Here is a 21,114-nt window from a genome sequence, read left to right on the forward strand (position 1 = left end):
CTATTTAAAGGCCCGGGGCTCCTGCTGCCTCTACTGTCCTGGGCCCTTTAAATAGCCGCTGGAGCCCCACCGCTACTCCAGGGCTCCAGTGGCTATTTAAAGGGTCGGGGTGGTAGAAGCAGGGGAGTCCTGGGCCCTTTAAATAACCCCTGGAGCCTTGGAGTAGCGGTGGGGCTCCAGCGGCTATTTAAAGGGCCCAGGGCAGTAGAGGCAGCGGGAGCCTCTTTTTGGACTCGCCCTCTGGATACATCTTGTGGTCCCCACCAGCAGACGGAAGATTTGGCCACCGGAAGCCTACCGCTGTGTACTCGAGAGCCACACTCAGCTTTGGTAATTATCAAGGGTCGGGGGTGTTTTACTAACTTGTTGTGGATGTGTGTAAATGCTTGAGACTAAGTAAAGTTTAGCTTTAAGTGAAAGCACTCTTGTGTTGTCCTGTTTGTGCCAGCCATCTATTGGTCGGACGGCCGTGTGTCCCTGATTTATTTCCTGACACCTCCTCGCACAGAGTAAAAGTTACCAAGAGCTTTGGGTTGAAAGAACCCCGGGTAACGGAAGGGTTCATCCAGATTATTGGACTTGAACAATTCAATCTTTCTTTCTAAACATTCCTGATCTACTTACACATTTGGGAGTTTCAAGGTATGATCTGATGATTTATGATCCTACCTGGCTTAAAGCTTCTCAGAGCATAACTGCTCCCCGTTGCCCTCTTTCCCAGAGAACAACAGAGAGAAAGGGGAAGATTTTTCCTCATTTTAAAAAGTTCTAGACCTCCCATTGGCTCTTTTGGTCAGGTGCCCAGTCCCTTTCCTTTACCTGAGGGACTTTGTTAACCCTTTACAGGTAAAGCAAGTAGAGAACAGCCATCAAGAGGGACTTCATAGCTAACTGTCTGGCTACATGTCTCTAAAAGGGAGCTACCCTCACCCTTCATTTATCACATGCCCCCCAAATCACAGATGGTGCTGGCCAGTCTGGTTCAGGTCGGGTCCACATAGACTGGGATTTTTCCTGTAGATTTAGGACACAGAGTCAATAAGATATATGCACCTCTAATTTCACTAAAGATTTTCACCTCTAATTTCACTTACATGAAGAACTAAACAGTACTTTTTACATTTCAAGGACTACAATGACTTAGAATGCAGGGACATTTTTACCCAGCTGATTCTGGGAAACCTTCCTGGGAGAGTGCATCAGCCACTTTGTTAGAGACTCCTGAAATGTGTTGTATTTCAAAATCAAAGTCTTGAAGAGCTAAACTCCACCAAAGAAGTTTTTTGTTTGTTTCTTTGACTGAGTGATGCCACTTCAGTGAAGCTTGGTCAGTCTGCAGGTGGAAACACCAAATGTATGGGCATAGCTTCTTCAGAGCATACCCAATGGTGTAACATTCCTTCTTTGAGATTGACCAGTGGCTTTCCCTCTCAGAAAGGTTGTTGCTGAGAAGCACGATAGGATGGAATTGTTGATCTGGTCCTTCCTGCATTAAAACTGCTCCTACACCACACTCAGATGCATCTGTGGTTATGACAAACAATTGGTCGAAGTCTGGGGCCCTTAGTTCAGTTTCAGACGTAAGGGCGGCCTTAAGCTGGTTAAAGGCTTTCTGACACTTCTCAGTCCACTGAACTGCATTTGAGTGTTTTTTCCTGGTTAGGTCTGTCAGTGGGGTGGCAATTTGGCTGTAGTGTGGTACAAATCATCGGTAATACCCGGCCAAGCCCAAGAAGGATTGGATCTGCTTTTTTGACTTAGGGACAGGCCAATTTTGGATAGCATTTACCTTAGCCTGTAGGGGGTTGATAGTACCTTGACTCACGTGGTGTCCAAGGTACATTACCTTGTTTAGGCCTACTTGACATTTTTTGGCCTTAATGGTTAATCCTCCCTCCCTCCCTTATCTTCTGGAAGACAGCTTGGAGCTGTTCCAGGTGTTCTGCTCATGAATCTGAGAATATAGCCACATCGGCAAGATAGGTGACTACAAATTCCCCAGATCCAGCCAGAAGATTATCTACTAGTTTCTGGAAGGTGGCGGGTGCATTTTGCAGTCCAAAAGGGAGCACATTAAATTCATACAACCCTACATGGGTGAGGAAGGCTGAACTTTCCTTGCCTGGGGCATCTAGTGGCACTTGACCATACCCCTTAGTTAAGTCTAAGGTGGAGATGAACTGGGCATGTCCCAGTTTCTCCAATAGCTCATCTGTGCATGGCATTGGATAGTTTTCTGGGCGAGTTACAGAATTTAGCTTACAGTAGTCCACACAAAAGTGAGGCCCATACACTCTCAGAGGGGTGGATTACACACATCTGTAACATGTCCTTGATCTCCCTTTCTATTGTGGTTCTGGCTTGTAGAGCCATCTGGTAGAGTTGGGCTCTAATTGGGCGAGCATTACCTGTGTCAATGGAGTGGTATGCCCATTCTGTTCATCCAGGGGTGGATGGTGCTGCCAGTAACCCGCCACACCGCTCTGGGCTCCCCGGCGCTGGGAGGGCAGAGCTGGAGGATGGAGTCCTCAGCTGGCCAGCTGAGGAGGGAGGGGGCCGGGCTGGGAAAAACCTGCTGGCCCAGTGTGGGGGAGGGGCCGGAGAAGAGAGGATTCTAGGGAGGGGAATGGTGCCCCCAGTTTTGGGATGCCCTACACTGCTGCATATGCTGTGTATCTGTAAGGACGGCCCTGGGAGGCTTTCACAGTGCTATGATGGCTTCTGATGGTACAGGGAGGTTTTCCTATCACTATGATGGCATGTGGAGGTCTGGGGAAGCTTCCATAGCGCTACAATGTCTTCTGGCAGTACGGGGAGGTTTTCATAGCACTACAGGACTTCCGGCAGCAGGGGGAGGCTTTGTTACCCAAAACTTTAGACACTAATTAAGTTACTTACAAGTTTGTCTAATTTTAACAAAGGGTGTAAACAAGATTGTGGCTCGCCCTAAAGGAATTGCCAGTGTGTTACCAGGGGGCTTGTCTCTGACCTGCAGAGGGCTCCCCAGAGCAGGCTAGTCTTGCTGACCTCTGAAAGGACAGGGATACAGCCTTCTGCTCTAGGATGAACACACAAGTAGTAACTCTTCAAAAGCAAAATAATTATTTATTTAAAGGAAATAAGTGGTTACAATGTAGTAAACGAAGCAAGCAAGGATACATAGAGCATAGTAAAATGCAATAGAATTACATTAAAGAATTAGAGCAGTGCAATAAAATAAAAGACACGGACTACATAGGATATCTTAACACATACAAGAAATACAGCAGTTTCAGTGTAACGAGCATATAGAGGTCCTGTATCCATAAAGGCTTTTAGTCTTGATGATATAATTTAACCTCGTACTTAATACAATGCAGTATATGCAGCCCCTATATACACATATGAGAAACCATTACTGCATGCACAGATTAAAACATTTACTTTACATGAACATTAATACTTAACACATGACAATTAACATTTAACACCTGACATTTAAGATCCTGTGAGTTGTAACATCCGGTGATCAGCCAGTCACAGGATGGGTAGCAGAGATCTCATTCAAGAAGCAGGCATCCAGCTTTATTCACAGACAAACCCATACACTCTTAAATAATAGATAGAAAAGATCAGACATACGCTCCTTATTTAAATTTTCCTCCAGTTCCTCTATTGGTCCTTCTGTACTGTCCGATCCCAGAGAGTGGCTGCCACAGTTGCGCTGTTGCTCTTCTGCCGCGGATGCAGTGGCGGTTACTGCTCTCCTGTTGCTGCTGGCAAGGTAGCTCCTTGGTGCCAAGGCAACCTCGGAATTCTACTGCTGCTGCTTTTTCAGGTAGCTGCTTTCTAGGTTGTTCCAGTCTTCTTTTCAAGCAGCTTCCATTCTTCAGCTTCAGCCTGCTGCTTCTTGAGGCTTCAAGCTCCAAAAAAACAAACAAACAAACAAAACCCAACAACACCCAGTCTAAGACAACCCCCAACAGAACTCCAGGGGACCTTGACAAGACTTCCCAGCCATCCCTACTGCCCAGACAAGCTGACATACTTACTGACAGTGGATTAGGGAACTACCTGGGATGTCCGTCTACCCTCAGCACAACTTGGTTAGACAGACTGTGTTTTTTCTAGCTCCCCTCGAAGAGCTCGCATTTCTGAAGACAAGACAAACAGATTTTTGATTAGAAGAATTAATTCCATTTATTGGACGGGAATAAAGTCATGTTACTTCTCACAAACTGGTGGTATCACCTTGCCCCTTAAATGTAAAAGGACCAATGCAGCAGTTTGTGCAAAACGAGCTGAAGTGGCATACACCGCCTGTTCACATGCCCTACTCACCTTCTCTTCTGATTTTCACACCCACTACCCTTGTGGAGGCAGTGGAGGCTTATGAAGGAGTCTTTCTGCCCTCACGTGGTCTCTGTTCCCTGAATGGTGTTTTCTGTCTGGATGTCTTCCTTGGGGCATGGAAGAAGGACCAGCTAGTGACTCAGTGACTGCGGCATCTTTGATTCAGATACCTTATGGGGCTGCTTTTCAGATGATGGCTCAGGCCCAAAGGAATCCCTGATAGGTTCGAGGCTAAAATAGCTTCCATTTCATCTGACATTTGTCCACTGAGTGAGGCCTACACTATCCTGGTACACTGCAGGAGTCACACCACTGATATGGGTAGGGGATCGCAAATTATTGTGGGTACCTCAGACTTTCTTTTCTAGGGAAGACTTTCTCCTACTGCCTAAGAGCCTCTAGTCTTTGGACTTTATTTACCAAGGTATAAATTACCTGTGTCATCACTGAATGACAGTAGGCTTGTTTGTGCTGAAAGTGTCTCCAACTCTAAAATAAACAGCATATCTTGCAGTTAGGCAGTGTTGTAATTCTCATTATCTGTTTCCTGTTACTTTTTGCTGTGGTCACTGAACTTCCGCTTTCCTCTCTTTTCACAAGAAATTTTTTAGAATTAGAGACAAAACCAAGAAGAGGAAACCTTTGCAACCCTTCCTCCCAGAAGAATGTATTTTTTGGTGATCCTGGCTTTTCTAGGACGAATTACTGGTATGTTTCCTATTAAGAAAAATTGCTCATTTCTATGCATATCTCACTTTCTTAGTTCATTTTCTGGGATGTTTAATCTAAACACGTACTGAAGTGTAGCATAAATATGAAATTGATGAATTAGAGTTGTTTTAAGTTTGGTTAAGAATAGATTGTGTTATAAAGAAAGGCCCTGACTAGCAAATAGAAGGAAAGCGTTGAAAATAATAAGGCCAGAAGACATGGAGTAGGGAGGATGGCTGGTTCAAAAAATAATTAATGAGATAAGGAAATTTCTAAAAAGAATGCCTCTGACTGACAGGGTTGACTGCAGATGGTTTTAAATAAGGCAAAGGAGCCAGCCTGGACCTTTCCACCCCACATACCAATTTGATCTTAAAAGTAAAGCCTGGGTGAACCCAAGTGCAATGAAAAAGCTGTTGGACAGTAGGGGGGAGGAGAAGAGTTAAAGAGCAAAGATCTTGGGAGAAAGCAGGCTGTAAATCATATCTGGATTAAAATTGAAAATTAGTGTGAACTGTCTCAAATTGGCCATTAGCTAATGTGATGAGTGGCTGTGGCATCATTTGTTTTCTGAAGGGTATAAAAAGAGTTATATATTTGGGGGTTCTTTGTCACACCCTACCACCTGATCATGCTTGTGCACAGCAGGACTAGATGGTTTTCCCTAGGTCTGGCCTATTTGTAAGTGATCGCATGCTTATGAATACTTTGTTACTGTATTGGGCGTAGTGACTGCTTATTTCAAGGCTGACAGGCATGTTTAGAGGCATGTTAAAATACTATTTGGCCTTTGGACTTAATAAGGAATTTATGGTTAAATTAGTGGCTGGTGGTCTCCTGTGTTAATATGAATTATTTCTAATATTATTAATAATTCAACAAGAAGTATTCCTGATTGCAAGCTATAGTTACTGACTTTTAAAATGTGGTAAAAGGTTATTTTCTCAACCAATAAATGGACTGGGTAGTGGGGAGGGGCATTAGAGATGTCTGGAAAGTGCATTTGTGTGAAATACGGATGGAGAGGGTTAGGGGAATGTTTCAAAAGTGCACATAGATGGTGGCAAAGTTAACTGGGACTGGGGAGTTTTTACCGGTGGTTCCCAGAACTCTATTCCCGAGCAATAGATCCAGGAACAGCCCTGGGAGGCAATGAATCTATGGCTACACCAGGGTCTGTGGGAACACTTTTGCAACAAAAGCAAAGAAATCAGCGTGAACTCTTTCTTCAGTTTTGTCAAGTGGCAATAACATTTTACATTGCACTTGGTGAAGTATTTCATAGACTATTGCACTAAGCAAATCTGAGTCACTTTTTAGGGTAGCAATTTTCTTTATGTTTGTGGCCAGATCATGCCTCCATTACTCAGAAGGGGTAGCACCTTACTTACTACTCACAGTGATAAGGGTCACAGAGTCTGGCCCTCAGTTAGCTAGCACAGTGCTAATATATTAGGTCACCAATTTCCATTTTGCTAAGGAAATTTTCAAAGAGAAAGTTAGACATTGCATTCAGCTCTATTTATTTATTTAATTGAATATGGGCTTAAACCTGCTACTGGTGAAATCTAAGATTCCCATAGACTTCTAAGGGAGCAGGACTGGGTCTTAAAAATATACACAGAAGTTCTGAATGTGACTGTGACCAGTGCTTCCTTTTTTTTTTTTTTGGTACAAAAATATTTTTTCCATCAGTATGTGCGTAACTGAGCTTCAAACACAGCTTTGTGCTAGCCAAGGTCCCACCACAACTGAGCAGGAGAAAAAAGATATATTAACTGTTAACCTCTAATTTTGCTCTTGAAAGTATACATGGGATATATTGTGTATCATGTGTCCACAGCTGATTGTAAAATCGCGTAATGTTGGAAAAGTTTCTAGTCAGAACCAGGTTTGTAGATTGTCCTGAGGTGGAGGTAGAATCATCAAAGGTCTTGTCCCTTAACAGCTGTCAAGTGACTGCACACATGTGACTGTCTTGAGCCATTGTTTTCTTCTTATTGAGTACGTATCCTAACAACGGCCTTATTAAGCTAAATTAATACATTCATACAATAAACACCCCAATAACCAGTTCAAGATACAGCATCAACAAAATATCATAGGGCTGGATCAAATTAATCATACCCCGAATGGCTAAATCTACCCCAAGAGATCCAACAGAAGCTATTTTAAGTAATTTTTTTAGGTCTTTGTGGCAAGGACTCTCCTATGAAAGGGAACTACTTTATAAGGGGGGAAAAGTCCCATTGGGGCACCATCCTGTTGTGGGAGGAAGAGAATAGGCCCTGGAAAGTCCACCTGCCCTTCACTCTGTTCAGAAAGAGAACAATAGAGCGGGTTGCAGAGCTCATGGTCTATTGAAGGGAGAGTCTGTCACAGGGTCTGCTCATGGCAGAAGGATGCTGCGGGGACAGAGGACTGCAGGGCTTGTTGGGGCTTTTGTAGTTTGGACAAGTATTGACACTTCCAGATTCCATGTCCTCAACTTTGCTGGTCAAAATTTGACAAAATTCAAATTCTGATAAAATTTTACATCAAAATTTTGAATATCAATGGATAAAAAAACCTGGAAATAAAATGTTATGAATATTTTCAGAACGTCCTAATCAAAATATGAAATTTTGATTGAAAAAAAGTGGAATATATTTCCCTATCTTTCAACTAGCTCTGGTTCTAAACCCCAATTTATTCAGTACGGTATGGAAAAAGCAGTGAAAATACCAAAGCTAAAATGCTTTGTCGATTTACTTACCATCATCTATGCTTATATTAACATAGCTCTAAGTATGCTTAATTTTTTGCAGCAGACCAGCCAGAGGAGCTCATGCACAGTTTTTTTGTTGCATTTCACCAAAATGGAAATATTTTATAATAACTCTAAAAATATGTAGTAAAGAGGATTGGCGGCATGATCGTGATGACAGTGTCTCTTCGACACATGCCTCATAAAGCCTTTGTAATTCACATGTAGGCCCCAATTCTGTAACCAGTAATGGCATGTGAGTAACTTTATGCATGTGAATAGTCCCACTGAATTTTGGAACTGTTCATATACACAAATGTTCTCAGGGTCGGGGACTTAATCTTTATGTAGTTTGCTGAAAGTTAACTAGCAAGGGCCAGATTTTCTAAGTTAAAACTGCAGTTTTGCGCCATGGCTGCTTGTGATTTGCCATTGGCCAAGGGAATTAATAAATATGGGAATTGTTAGTACAAAAATACATATTTGTACTCTCTTTTCTTCTTTTGAACTCTCTTTGCTGTAATTCTCATGGTCAGAAATGGCCACAAAAACACCTTTTAAAACAAAAGCCAATGTCAAGGCTTAAGCAATGTACTTTGATCAGCATTCACTATTATCTGTGCAATATTCTGCTCATTCTGCAAGGTCCAAGTATAAAATTCCAGATCTGTGCTCTTAGTACTAGATCCTACAAAGTGCTGTGGGTGTGATAGGAAGTGCTCAGAGCCCTGAGCTTCTGCTGATGGCAAGGGGAGGATGTTCAGCATGACCCAGGAGAAACACAGCAGCATCCCAGAAGCACACAAGCTCTCAGGATTGGGCCCTTAATGCTGCTTATATCCTGCAGCACTTCCTTTACAGTATTATTTGTAAGATGATTTCTGAATCATTTTACATCATTAACCATTTATGTATTTTTAACAGGTGAGACTTTCTTTCATCTTCATGAAAATGGAAATTTCACACTTACGTGCAATGGAACACTGGCTAATGGGAAGAAGGAAACAGTTTGGTATGAAGCTGAAGAATCTCTGCAACAATTCCAAGTAATCAACTGCAGTAATCAACTGCCCAAAGTAATCAATGGATCAAACAAACGCTCTGATAAAACAAAGTGTACAAACCGATTATCAACTTCTGCTTCCAAAGCTGGTGGGGTATTTGCATGTGAGCAATTTACAAATACTGGAACATCACAGACTTGCCCACTTTTTACCAATGTGACTCTCTGCAGACATTATAACTTTTTTATTGTGGTGATGATAAACCTGACTGCAGGTGAGTGCTTTTCTTGTGGGGGAGGAAGTTTATTTTTATTAATAAATTCTAGAGCTGAGAGTCCAGAAAGGGAGTTAGTGAGTTTAAGAGGAGCTTATTTAGAGAATTCAGGACTGAGGACCAGATTCTGCTCCTTTTACTTACAGTGAATAATACTATTCTCCACCAGTGTTCCCTTGACTTAAAAAAGGAACACTTATGGAGGTGGTGTTATATGAGTGAGGATGACTGAATTTGGCTTTGAATGAATTAGGCATCTGAACTAGGCTGCGTAAAGTGGTGAACAAAAGTGGAAGTTGTTAAAAAAGAAAATAAATTAAAACAAATATTGGGTGGGTGGTCATTGAAAATCTGCACTTTTTGCCATACTAAGTCTACTTATCCTGTTATTTAGATGCATTCCAACTCAAAGGCCTACTCAACTCAAAGGCCTACTCATGACGCCTTTATTCAGTTTTCGCTCAGCCCTTTTTTGGACAAATTCCCACTGATTTTAGCTGAATAAGTTGCTCTTCACTTCCCCCTAAAAACACTCTTTTGTAGTGACGCAGGTACAGTTTACCTGCCACCTTTCTACTTTACAGTTGGTAGGCGAAGGGATCCTTGTACATGGTGGGCCATGGGACTACATTGATTCATGCAAGCTGAGTATCTAGCTCACAGATTGTAAAACACTAATGCCCAGTATTGTGCCTTGCTCTTTGAATTTCTTCCCATAGAGTGAGATTCTCAACCATGCTCTGGCTGGGTAAATGGGCTAAAGGGTTTCTAAAATCAGCATCTGGTCTGGGTAGAATTTCCCTTTGGCACAGGAACTAAGAAAGACAGCAGCAGACTGTCCTTTCAACAACACTCTTGCAACTCCTGACATAACAGGTATGGCTTGGGGCCAGGCTGCAGAATGCAGCACTGCTTAAATTCAGAGCAGTTGTCCCTCAGGGCTGCCTAAATTGTACTGAGGGCTGTTTAAAGCTACCTTAGCCCCTCTCCACCTGGGTTGTGAGTTTTGTTCTGTGCATCTAGGGCCACAGCACAGAATCTTACCTCTAATGTTTTAAGCTTTCAATCGATCATAAGCACAACATTGGGTTTGTGCCTATTTTGCACATGCAAACAACTATTTGTGCAGACAAGGCACCTAAGTACCAAATTTGTGTGTTCAAATATTTGTCGAGCACCCATAACAAGTATACAGTAAATGTTGTGTCTGCAATTTGGAGCCTGATCTGAGGTTAGTTGAAAATTTGACCTTATAAATGCTGCAGAATCTCACTCTACAGGCCATTGTTGTTTTTAAATGTGTTCATGCACATATTAAAAATGACTGCTCTCTGAATGTCCTATTAAATATACACTGCACTTCAACTACTTTATTCAGAAAATATGTAATCTTTAATAGCTGTTTCACAATTTCACATTTTTTCAGCCATTTGTCTAATAATGTATCTTGTAGCTGATACTATCAGCACTTAGGCCAGGGCAAACCCTGAACCAGGCAGCAGAAATGACAACATTTGTATACTGCAGTGTGAGAATGTAGTTTCCCAGATGTTATCATAGAATTATAGATGTGTAGGCCCTAAGGGCCCTCAATAAAAAATCATCTAGTTCAGTTCCCTGCACTCAAGGCAGGATTAAATAATAACTAGACCATTCCTGACAGGTGTTTGTCTAACCTGTTCTTAAAAACCTCCAATAACGGAGATACCACAGCCTCCCTTGGCAATTTATTCCAGTGCTTAACTACCCAGACAGTTAGGAAGTTTTTCCTAATGTCCATCCTAAACCACCCCTGCTGTAATTTAAGCCCATTGCTTCTTGTCTTAACCTCAGAGATTAAGGAGAACAACTTTTCAGCCTCCTCCTTGTAACTACCTTCTATGTACTTGAAAACTATTATCATGTCCCCTCTTAGTCTTCTCTTCTTCAGACTAAACAAACCCATTTTTTTTTCAATCTTCCCTCATAGGTCATGTTTTCTAGACCTTTAATCATTTTTTTGCTCTTCTCTGGACTTTCTCCAATTTGTCCACATCTTTCCTGAAATGTGGCACCCAGAACTGGATGCAATACTTCAGTTGAGGCCATATCAGTGCAGAGTAGAGTGGAAGAATTCCTTCATGTGTTTCTAAGTCCCAGAGGTTTTCTCAGTGAAACTGGACATGTATCTGTAGGAGGAGTAGCATAGTTAGTACCTCTAGGAGCATGTCCCACTTCTGTGGTGCCAGTAGACAGCTGGTCCAGCCCATGAATTATTATTTTGATAACCACCAATGGACTGAACATGCAGTGCTGAGAACCTTCTGTGAGGAGCTGAGCACCTTCAATTTCAATGGAATGTGCAGGTGTTGGCAACTTCGCAGAAGGAATTGAGACCTCACAGGGTCGGGCCCCAAATGGCTATTTAAAATAGCTGACTTCTAGCCATAGTACAGTAGGTATTTGCACCTGTTAATGTAAAAATGCTTTGTAAATTGTTCATTAAAATAGAACACTTCCCCCCACTCTAAATAGAAACAAAACAATGTTTTTGCACTGAATTCTGTATCTGAGATGATGTTTTTATTGGAAAATTTTCAAACTTCTAAGAATCCTTTCAAAGGCAAAGCATGATATAACATGTTACAGTGCATGTTTGTCATATCTTTTGTGTTTGTTTCATTCTGTATTGCAGATAAGGAGACATTTGAGACCATTCCGGCAAAATCACACAATAATCATTTAGTAGTAGAAGAAAGTAACATCACTCTCTCGTGTGACTTTCAAATGAAGCAAGGAGGACAATCATTTGTTATATATTGGATCAAATATACAGAAACAAGCAAATGCCTGTTTTCTGCTGCAAGAGAGCCATATAGTTTCTCGTATAATACACATTGCTGTATTGATGAGATGATCGAAGGACGACTATTGAACTATACAAGCTTAGATTCAGATGAGAAACATGTAGTCCACAATATAACTATCTTGAATGTTACTGACTCTGATAGTGGAACTTATTTATGTGTTGTAAATACCTGGTCAGGAGGAAAACATGTGTGGAAGATTGCAAATAACCTTTCTATAGAAGCAGCAAAGATCCAGACTAACACGGCTACCCCTCTGATACTTTCTATAGAAGTGAGGAATCGAGCCATTCCATGTAAGTCAGAAGTTTTGTAGTTGGGGTTGGTACCAGAGTTGCTTATAATTTTGCCAAACTTTTGCTATGTGGGATAAAATTTTCCATGCTGGGAAAACTTCAGGGAAAATGGTTCGGCCATTTTTGAGAACATTCCATGGAAAAATATGCTGTATTGCCCATGTTAAAAATTCTGGTGACATTTTCTTTGAACAGATCTAGTGCCCCTTGCTTTGGAATAGGGACTTGCCATCTGGCAGGAGAGCAGCCTTCATGTTACTGGTGTCCCTTTTACCATGCCCATGAAAGTCTGCCCAAATTTGGCCAAGTTATAAGCCTTTAAAAATCACAGTGCACAGATGCTCAGTAAACACTTCTTAGATTTCAGCCACTAAATTCCCCAGTGCTCCAGCCCAGTGCTGTGTGGGATGTTCCCTGCAATTGCAGGTCTGGGGTGCTGTTAGCCATGCTGTGTCCAGTTCCAAGCAATTGAACTGAGACTGAACTTCTGTGCTCCCAGTGACATCCCTGCTGGGCCCAGGCTTTGTGGAGGAGGGGGAATGAAGAGATGGTAGAAGCCAGCCATCCAGTGGTGGGAGGGTGGAGAGAGCAGAGTGTGACAAGGAGTTTGGTGGGGGAGACTGAATGCAGGAGGCTAGTGGATAGGGGTGGCAGAAGAGGGAAACTGGGGCTGGGAGCTGGGGTGAGGGAGACTGGGACTGAGAGCTGGAGACAGAAGTGTGTGTGTGTGTTGGGGGTGGGGGTGGGAAGGACGCTAGAAGCCAGTAGGTGGTGGGGGACACTGAGCTCAGATGAAGAACTGGGAAGAGATTGGTATTGGCAGGCCAAGGTGCCTGGCACTGAGAAGCAGTGAGATGGGGGGAGGAGGAAAGGGGAGGGTCAGAGATCTGATGAGCGAGGATGTGTGGGGTGTGGGGAAAGAAGTGGGAATGGCTGGGCAAAAAATAGTGGGCTAAGTAGCCGGGATGGGGAACATGCTGCGATTAGACAAAGAGCCCAGGGAGGGAGAATGGGACTGGGAAGCAGTGGGGCTGGAGAAGATGAGTGCAGGAAGGGGAGACTGTAGGCAAGCATTGGGAAGAGGACTGGTGACTGCAATTAGGGTAGGCAAGGAGAACAGGACTGGGATGGGGAAGAGACAGGACTGGGACAAGGACAGGTTTGAGAGGATGAGGCAAAAGGGGTCATGCTGGGAGGAGATTGGACAGAAGAGTCCATGCCTGCTAGAGCCACCCACTCCATAGCCTGGCATGGACGTCAAGATTCCTGAGTCTCACCATTCCTCTGCTGTCAGCAAATATCTGTGAAACTCACAGGGAAGGTGTCCTGTCCCCCTCTAGCGCTGATCCACATGACAACCTACTACTGCTATCAGTGTCAATGTTAGCTTACGTGGCATACATCTTTGTGGTGGATCTAAATGTCCCAACCCTTCCAATGACCCAGTGGATATCAATATGATGTCACATAATAGAATTTCTGTTTTTTCAGTTTGCTTTCTTAAGAAAATAGTAAATTACATGCTCCCTCCACACACATTAAAAGAGCATTAAGATTGCAGAGTCAAGCACTCCAAAGTTGGGAGATGCCAGTACTAAGGTTGCTGACTTGAGGCTGTGGGGTCTGATTTGCAAAAGTGCTGAGCACTAGCAGCTGCAACTTCAGTCATTGGGAGTGAACACATAAAGTGGTATAGAATGCTAAGTTCTATGCAATAGCAGGTCCTAGGCATCTCAAATGGGGGATGGAAAATTAGTGGATTTTTAGTCCCTAATACCTCTGACCTCAGTTCCCCATTTGTCCAAAGGAGTTTACAGTCTAGAATTCATTTTTTGAAATGACACTGTTTCAAGGTCTTGTCACCGGCTTGTGCCAGCATAACACATAGCCAGAGATCATGAAATCCTAGCCCCATTAAGTTAATGGCAAATATCCCATTGACTTCAATGGAGACAGGATGTCGCCCCTAATTGCTATAGGATAAAATCAAAGTCAGGTTTGCAGAGCAGTAAAGGGATGTAAGGCAAACCATGGATTGCAGTGTGGGGATGACAGAAGGCTCTGTAGAGATTCTACACTCACCACTACCACCCCCGGCTCCTCTCCATAAGCAGGTGAATTAAAATGGGCATAGAATGCACAGATTCTTGGCTCTGCCTCCCCAACACATTGGCGAGCTATACTAGACAGTGAACTGCAAGAAATACCCTGCACCAGGTGTAGACTTAGTGCAGGGCTAGGGGAAGACCTGGAGGCAGTCTGTGGCTTTTTCAGGGCTCTTGGCAAAACACAGTTGAGTCCAACATTTGTACCTGCAAATGACTGTGGACACAAAAATGGAGGACAGTTTTAAGCCCCTTTAAAAATGTGAACCTCAGCATTTATGCTTTACAGTTGTGCTGCATTAACCCATTATAATACTACAGTATTCTCCAGTTATCTCACTAGGCACTGCAGTATTGCTACTGTAACATAAATTGTGTTGCATCATTACAGTAGAATATTGCAATATTTTCTCATAAGAAAAATTAGCTTACAGAAATCAAGTTATCTGCTGCTTTTATTACCAATCCTAGCATACTGTATCCCGGAATCATCCACGTTAATGGGTTGCTGAATGTGTATTATTCACATAGTTGTTAAACATTTTTTGATCACTTGAAAAGCACTATCCATATAATAAAGGTGATAGTAAAGTGTTTTTCCCAGCATCGGGTTACATTTTCAAGATTAACTAACCCTGGTCCTCTCTTTAGCCAGTGCTTCCGTGCCATTGTATGTCACCACTGGATTGATCGTAGGGATTATTATCATCAGTGGGATAGTATGGCTGATCTATAAAAAGAAAATCAAATCAAAAGGTAGGAAAAGTAAAATTAGTAAGTAAGATCTGCAGGAATATTTTAACTGTTAAAACTTTACAGTGTGTTTTATTTATCTGTTACAGGAAAGCCATCTGCACAACTTCCCAGGTACGGCCTTGAATGGACATAACCAATGAAATATTAGTATAATTTTTAAAATGTTTTTTCCAATTGATAGAAATGACTAAATAGATTCTTCCCTTATCTTTTTATTTTAGAGCTCAGGCTGCTCTTGAAATTTCTGGAGATGAATGTGAGCATTACATTTTTGATAAAACTTTTTGAAATGATTGTCCTCTTAGCACATTTTGAGAATTGTGTACTATGGATTTCTTAGACTGTCTGTGCATGGTATTAAGTTTTTAAACTTCAGATATTGCCAATGCTTTTTTTGACCAGTAACTTTTTGTTAATCAAATTAGTTTTGGTTCAGTAGACAGTTATTCTTTAGGGAGGATGGTCTTGCAATTAAGGCACTGGAATAGGATATGGGTGATCTCAGTTAAATTCTTGTCTCTCTCACATACATCCTGTCCCTATGCCCTTGGGCAAGTTAAGGAATCTCTCTGTGGCTCAGTTTCTCCTGAGTAAAACGAATAGAACAATGCTTCTTGCTCTCTCTGGGGTGCTAAGATGGAGTCATATGTTATCAGTGTTTGTGTGTTCTGACAGAACAGTGCTGAGGCCATAGCCGAACCTAGCAGCTAAGTGATTCTGAATCGTTTTCCTAGCTACTAGAGGTGGGGTACTATAGACAGTAACCAACACAGGTCTTAATTCTGGGCTGAATAGAATGGAGTCAAATTCTATTATTTGGAGGTAGGAGAGGAGAATTTATTTAACATCCTTTTCAAAGGGATATAATTACTATTTTATGTAGTTGATTTATTTTAGTTGATGTTTTATTTTAATTCTGTGATGCAGAGTAAACTCTTTGATGTAGAGTAATTGTTTTATAGGTTCCCCATACGCAGTGAGCAGCAGTAAAGACTTTCAAAGAAATGAAGTGTTGTATTCACTTGCAACGAGCCCATATGAGGATCCAAATTCAGCCTATTGTACAGTGGATAATACTGCAGCATCTGGCAAGGGGCCAGGAGATGAAATACATACAGTCTATGGAGTGGTGCCACAATAGCTGTTCCTGTAAGTGACTTGTAAGAGGAAGTGTTATTTTTGACAAATGACATTGCAAATAGAACCACCCAGGTTAGTCACACTAGTATAACTAATAGGGGCTATATGAGTACAGTAACTCTTCGCTTAAATTGTAGTTATGTTCCTGAAAAATGCTATTTTAATTGAAATGATGTTAAGCAAATCCAATTTCCCCAGAAGAATTAATGTAAATGGTGAGGGGGGATAGGTTCCAGGGATTTTTTTTCACCAGACAAAAGACTCTGTGTGTGTGTGTACACACACACACACACACACACACAGTATAAGTTTTAAACAGTTTAATACTGTACACAGCAATGATGATTGTGAAGCTTTGTTGAGGTGGTGCAGTCAGAGAGTGGAAGAGGGAGGGATATTTCCCAGGGAATGTCTTCCTGCTAAATGATGAACTAGCACTTTGGCTGAGCCCTCAAGGATTAACATGTTGTTAATGTAGCCTCACACTCTACAAGGCAGCATGAATGGAAGGAGGAGAGACAGCATGGCAGAGAGAGACAGAGACATACACCGTGTGTGTGTGTGTGTGTATGTGAGAGAGAGAGAGAGACAGACACGCACATTGCCCCTTAAGTATGCTGATACCACTCTAAACATTGCCATTTTAAGTAGATCAGCAAGTTACCATAGAGGAGGTTATCTAGTCCAACTCCCTGCTCAAAGCATGACCAATCCCCAGATTTTTACCCCAGTTCCTAAATGTGCCTACTGTTGAGACAGTAGCTGCTGCCTGCAAGCTCCCTCCATCCTGAGCCCTGTCGCATGTCCCCCCCCCTACTCTGTGGAGAAGGGGTACAGGAGTGGAGGGAGGGGGCACCCTGACATTAGCACCCCTCTTCATCTCCCCCACCCCCTGCACAGCAAGCAGGAGGCTCCCGGGAGCAGCTCCAAGACAGAGGGCAGGAGCAGCACACAGCAGTGTGGGGGAGGGATACCTGAACTGTCCAGCAATTGATAGCCTGCTGGGTGGCTGCCGCACAGGGAACGGCACAAGGAGCAGTGCATCGGTTTGTCGTAACTGCAATCTCTGTGCTCTCCTGAGTGCAGGAACTGCTTCCTGGGACACAAGCTGCCCAAAAAGTGGAATAGAAGATACAGAGAGATGGTATGGCCATGGCCCAACCCGCTCCACCCTACACTCTCCTTTGGGGAAGCACAGCATCTGTTCTTGCCCAGCAATTGTTTGCTTGGTTGAACAATTCCCTGATTAGCCTGTTCCTTTTGCCAGTGAAATGGCCCATAGTTTTCTGTCATATGCAATTGCTTTGATATCAGTGTAACTGACACCCAGGGGCGGCTCTAGGCACCAGCAAAACAAGCTGGTGCCTAGCAAATCTCAGGCATGACTGGGAGCGGCTTGGCTGGACCTCCCGCAGGCATGACTGCCGCAGCTCAACCAGCGGACCCTCTGCAGTCAAAAATGCCCGCGGGAGGTCCGCTGCTCCCGCGGCTCGGGCGCCTGCATGACTGCTTGGCCAAAACTGTAACTGACACCTGGGAGGAAAATTAGTGTGAGATTGTTATTCAGAAGATATAATGAATGCTGAAATATATGACTTTCTATAAAACTATTTCTAAAAGTTCTCTACTGACCATGAAATTATTTTTCTTTGAAAGGAGCTGGAGAATGGAAGTCGGTTTGAAAATGACTATCAGCTTTTGGCTGATTTTAGAGGAAAAAACCCAGCATAGTAGCCTTGACTACCCAGTTTTCACTATTCAATGATCTATCTTACAAAATATTATGAGGCAGATCCTCTGCTGATATAAATTCTCATAGCTCCATTATGAAGCTATGACAGTTTGCACCGGAGGAACATAGGAATTGTCACACTCAGACCATTGGTTCATTTCATTCAGAATCCTGTCTCCGGCAGTGGCCTTCACCAGGTATGTCAGAAGTAGATGCAAGAATCCCCATAATGGACAATTATGGCACAACTTGCTCACAGGGGAAGTTTCTCCTCAACACCTATCAGCTACAGGTTGGCTATACCCTGAAGGAAGAGGGTTTTAAAGCCCTTATAGATCTTATCCTGTCTAATGTATGAAAACCTTTATAAATGAACGATTGCTTTAGGAACAAAGATCTTTATTTGCCTCCAGTTTTACAGTGATGTAATTCTGTTGGCTCCATTGGAGATATTCCTGCTTTACATTGGTATAAGTGAGAGGAGGATCAGACACTTACACACTCAGGTGTGATTACTAGAACAGGCAGAATCAATTAAGGACACTATTAGCCCCTACCATAAGTTTTTCTTCTTTAAAACAGGCACATTGGATATAATGTTGTGAAAGGAGACTGGGGTCCTTTATGTATACCCAGAAAAGGTGCAGCACAAACCATGTTCCAGGAATCAGAGCCAGCAGCAGGGCCACTCTCCTAGTAACCTAACAAAAACAGCTCCCTGTAGTTGGCTGCCTGATTGACTACACCGCCTGATTGGTTTGACGTGTCAGTAGCCCAGCACTTAAGCCCAGCAGCAGTTCCGTGTCTCTTCAAATCATGTACTCGTGGCTGAGTTAGCTCCTGTGTGTGCTTGTTCTAGTCCTGCCTGACTTCCACTAGGTGTGACTGCCCATGTCCTGGCCACTGACCCCATGCCAGTGCCAGTGTCCTCACATAAGCCTTTTTAGTCATCACAAAGGTGAGAGGAACCTCTGCTGGGATGAGAGGATAGTTGTATCTCTGTGCATATTTAAATCTTCAGTCCACTGGAATTTCCATATTCTCCATTTACTTTCCCCTGCCCACCTCAAAAGCTTGACACTGAGTGAAGTGATCCTCTTTCAAGAGTCTGTTGGCTCCATTCTGGATGCTCAGATGGGATGTCTTTGCAGGGGTGCTGGGAGGGGGGTGGTACCATTGAACCAAACTGTAAACCCTGTATATAATGGAAACTACTACTCCTTCAAGCCAGGGGTGTGGCAGCACCCCGAGCATCTCTAGTTCCAGCACCTATGTGTCTTGTAGTGTTCCCATCCCTTGCTGGTCTGGGTAGGGTGACCAGATAGCAAGTGTGAAAAATTGGGACACTTTATTTTTTGGGGGAGTGGCCTATAGTTGCCCGTATAAGAAAAATCCCCTAATATCGAGATGTCTAGTTACCCTAGGTATGGGGAACTTGGGGCCTGAACTTGGACACTGTGATGCATTGCATAGCTACAAGCTCACCCAGATGGCTTTGGTGGTGCATTCTGGAATAAAATAGGCTGTGACCTACGATTGTCATGTTAGATTATTAGACAGGCTTTGGATTTGTAATGATTTCATCACTACCAATGTGAGCTGGATTATTCTACACCATGTTTGTGAAAACTAGTATTTCCTTGTATCCTACCTTTGTTTTCCTTTATATAAAGGGCACTACACAGGCTACTGAGCTATAAAGGCCATACACACCAAGGGGTTTTAATGATATTGTGCTAACCACACGAGGGAAGGTTGAGTAGCTCTTGCTGTGATAGGAACCCAGAAGTGTGTGTGTAATTTTTAGCTTTATTCACCAACTTCCTGTCTCGTGTTTTTACTTAATTGAAGGATATGAATGGGAATATCATGGCTTTCTAAAAAAAAATCATATATAAAATATGTCTTCCCTTCTACAATTTTATAAAAAAAATCGGAAAGAAAGAAAACGAGGAAATCTTTACATGTTTTTCTAACTTCCAGGTTGCTTTTTAAACAACTGTTAATAGTTTGTATTTGGTGACAGGGTAAATTGGTCAAATATCATAGGCTGAATTTAGTCCAAATCCAAATGGTTAATACTATAAAACAGTGGTTGGCAACCTGTGGCCCGTGGGCTGCACGTGGCCTGCCAGGGTAATCTGCTGGCAGGCCGCAAGCCAATGTTTACATTGAACGTCTGCAGGCCTGGCCGCCCCGCAGCTCCCAGTGGCTGCAGTTCGCCGTTCCCGGCCAATGGGAGCTGTGGGAAGCGGCATGGGCAGTCATGCCTGCAGACGGTCAATGTAACCACTGTCTTGTGGCCCACCCGCGGATCACCCTGATGTGCCATGGGTTGCCCCCCACTGCTATAAAAGGTGACTGCTATTTTTCTTGTGCTAAAAGGATCATATCCAACTGTCACTGAAGTCGGTAAAAGACTCCCTTGAACTGTAATGGGAACTGGATTAACCCTAAATGAAGACAGACTGTATTGCTTCGATGTCACTGCCTTGCAATAAAGCTTTCTGATCAAATCATAGCTACAAGATAGGCATTCATTTTGCTAGCTGCCATTGGGATTTTTGCTATGACTGTTAGGAATAATACAATACATTAAGTAGAATAGAACATGATATGCATTTTTATACCTCTGATTTTTATTTCCATATTGTACCATGTTTTTTTGTTTTGTTTATATTAGCCTTTGTAAATGTGATACCAGTGAATTTCAAGAGGGTTTATAAAAGCCACAGAACGGTGTTAGTATGTAATATTACAAATACAGCTTTGAAAAAATTGCAAATAAACTAGCTTAAAAGTATTGATGTTAAAGTGTTTCAAGTTGCTGACAGGTAAATGTTAACTGAATCCAGGGACATGTTTGTTACTGTGGACAATATTAATATTCATTCACTTCACAAAGGGCTTGTGAGATTTAATCAATTCATCTTTTTACTGGGCTTTGGATATGTAAAGTCTATAGCCTCAATCCTGCTTATACCTAAGCACATGCTTAAATTTAAGCATTTTAGCTTCATTGAAGGGAAAGAGACTATTTACAAGGTGTGAAGTTCAACATATTCTTAAGTGGTCACAGGATTGGGTCTTATGTAGGTGCAAGATTATTATGATGGAAATAAAAGGGAATGTAAGGCCCTACAAGAGCTCCTCACAAGCAGCATAGCCCCAC

General features: G+C 42.6%; 1 protein-coding gene and 1 long non-coding RNA gene across 4 annotated transcripts in view; one reads left to right on the plus strand and one right to left on the minus strand.

The window, feature by feature from the left end:
* The window catches only part of LOC120373474, a 29,036-nt gene extending 25,046 nt beyond the window's left edge, over positions 1-3,990 (minus strand). The window contains exons 1-2 of the long non-coding RNA XR_005585553.1: positions 3,622-3,990; positions 931-1,014 (exon numbers count right to left, since the gene is read on the minus strand). This is a non-coding gene — a long non-coding RNA (uncharacterized LOC120373474). The remainder of the gene's footprint in view (positions 1-930; positions 1,015-3,621) is intronic.
* A 950-nt stretch (positions 3,991-4,940) lies between these two features.
* Positions 4,941-19,886, plus strand: LOC120373567. 3 transcript variants are annotated; one of them, XM_039492196.1, is made up of 9 exons: positions 4,941-5,040; positions 8,714-9,067; positions 11,742-12,209; positions 14,966-15,070; positions 15,157-15,181; positions 15,292-15,326; positions 16,033-16,224; positions 16,258-16,282; positions 17,867-19,886. In XM_039492196.1, exons 1-7 carry the CDS (start codon positions 4,998-5,000, stop codon positions 16,209-16,211), a joined length of 1,209 nt encoding a protein of 402 aa, XP_039348130.1. In that variant the 5' UTR covers positions 4,941-4,997; the 3' UTR covers positions 16,212-16,224; positions 16,258-16,282; positions 17,867-19,886. The 3 variants fall into 3 exon arrangements, with proteins under 3 accessions (XP_039348130.1, XP_039348131.1, XP_039348129.1); XM_039492197.1 differs by lacking the exon at positions 16,258-16,282 and adding an exon at positions 14,363-14,369 and having other exon boundaries at positions 11,742-11,777; positions 14,970-15,070; positions 16,033-16,219; XM_039492195.1 differs by lacking the exon at positions 16,258-16,282 and having other exon boundaries at positions 16,033-16,219.
* The last annotated feature ends 1,228 nt before the right edge of the window (positions 19,887-21,114 follow it).

Source organism: Mauremys reevesii, linkage group 10 (assembly GCF_016161935.1).
Source record: "Mauremys reevesii isolate NIE-2019 linkage group 10, ASM1616193v1, whole genome shotgun sequence".
NCBI lineage: Eukaryota > Metazoa > Chordata > Testudines > Geoemydidae > Mauremys > Mauremys reevesii.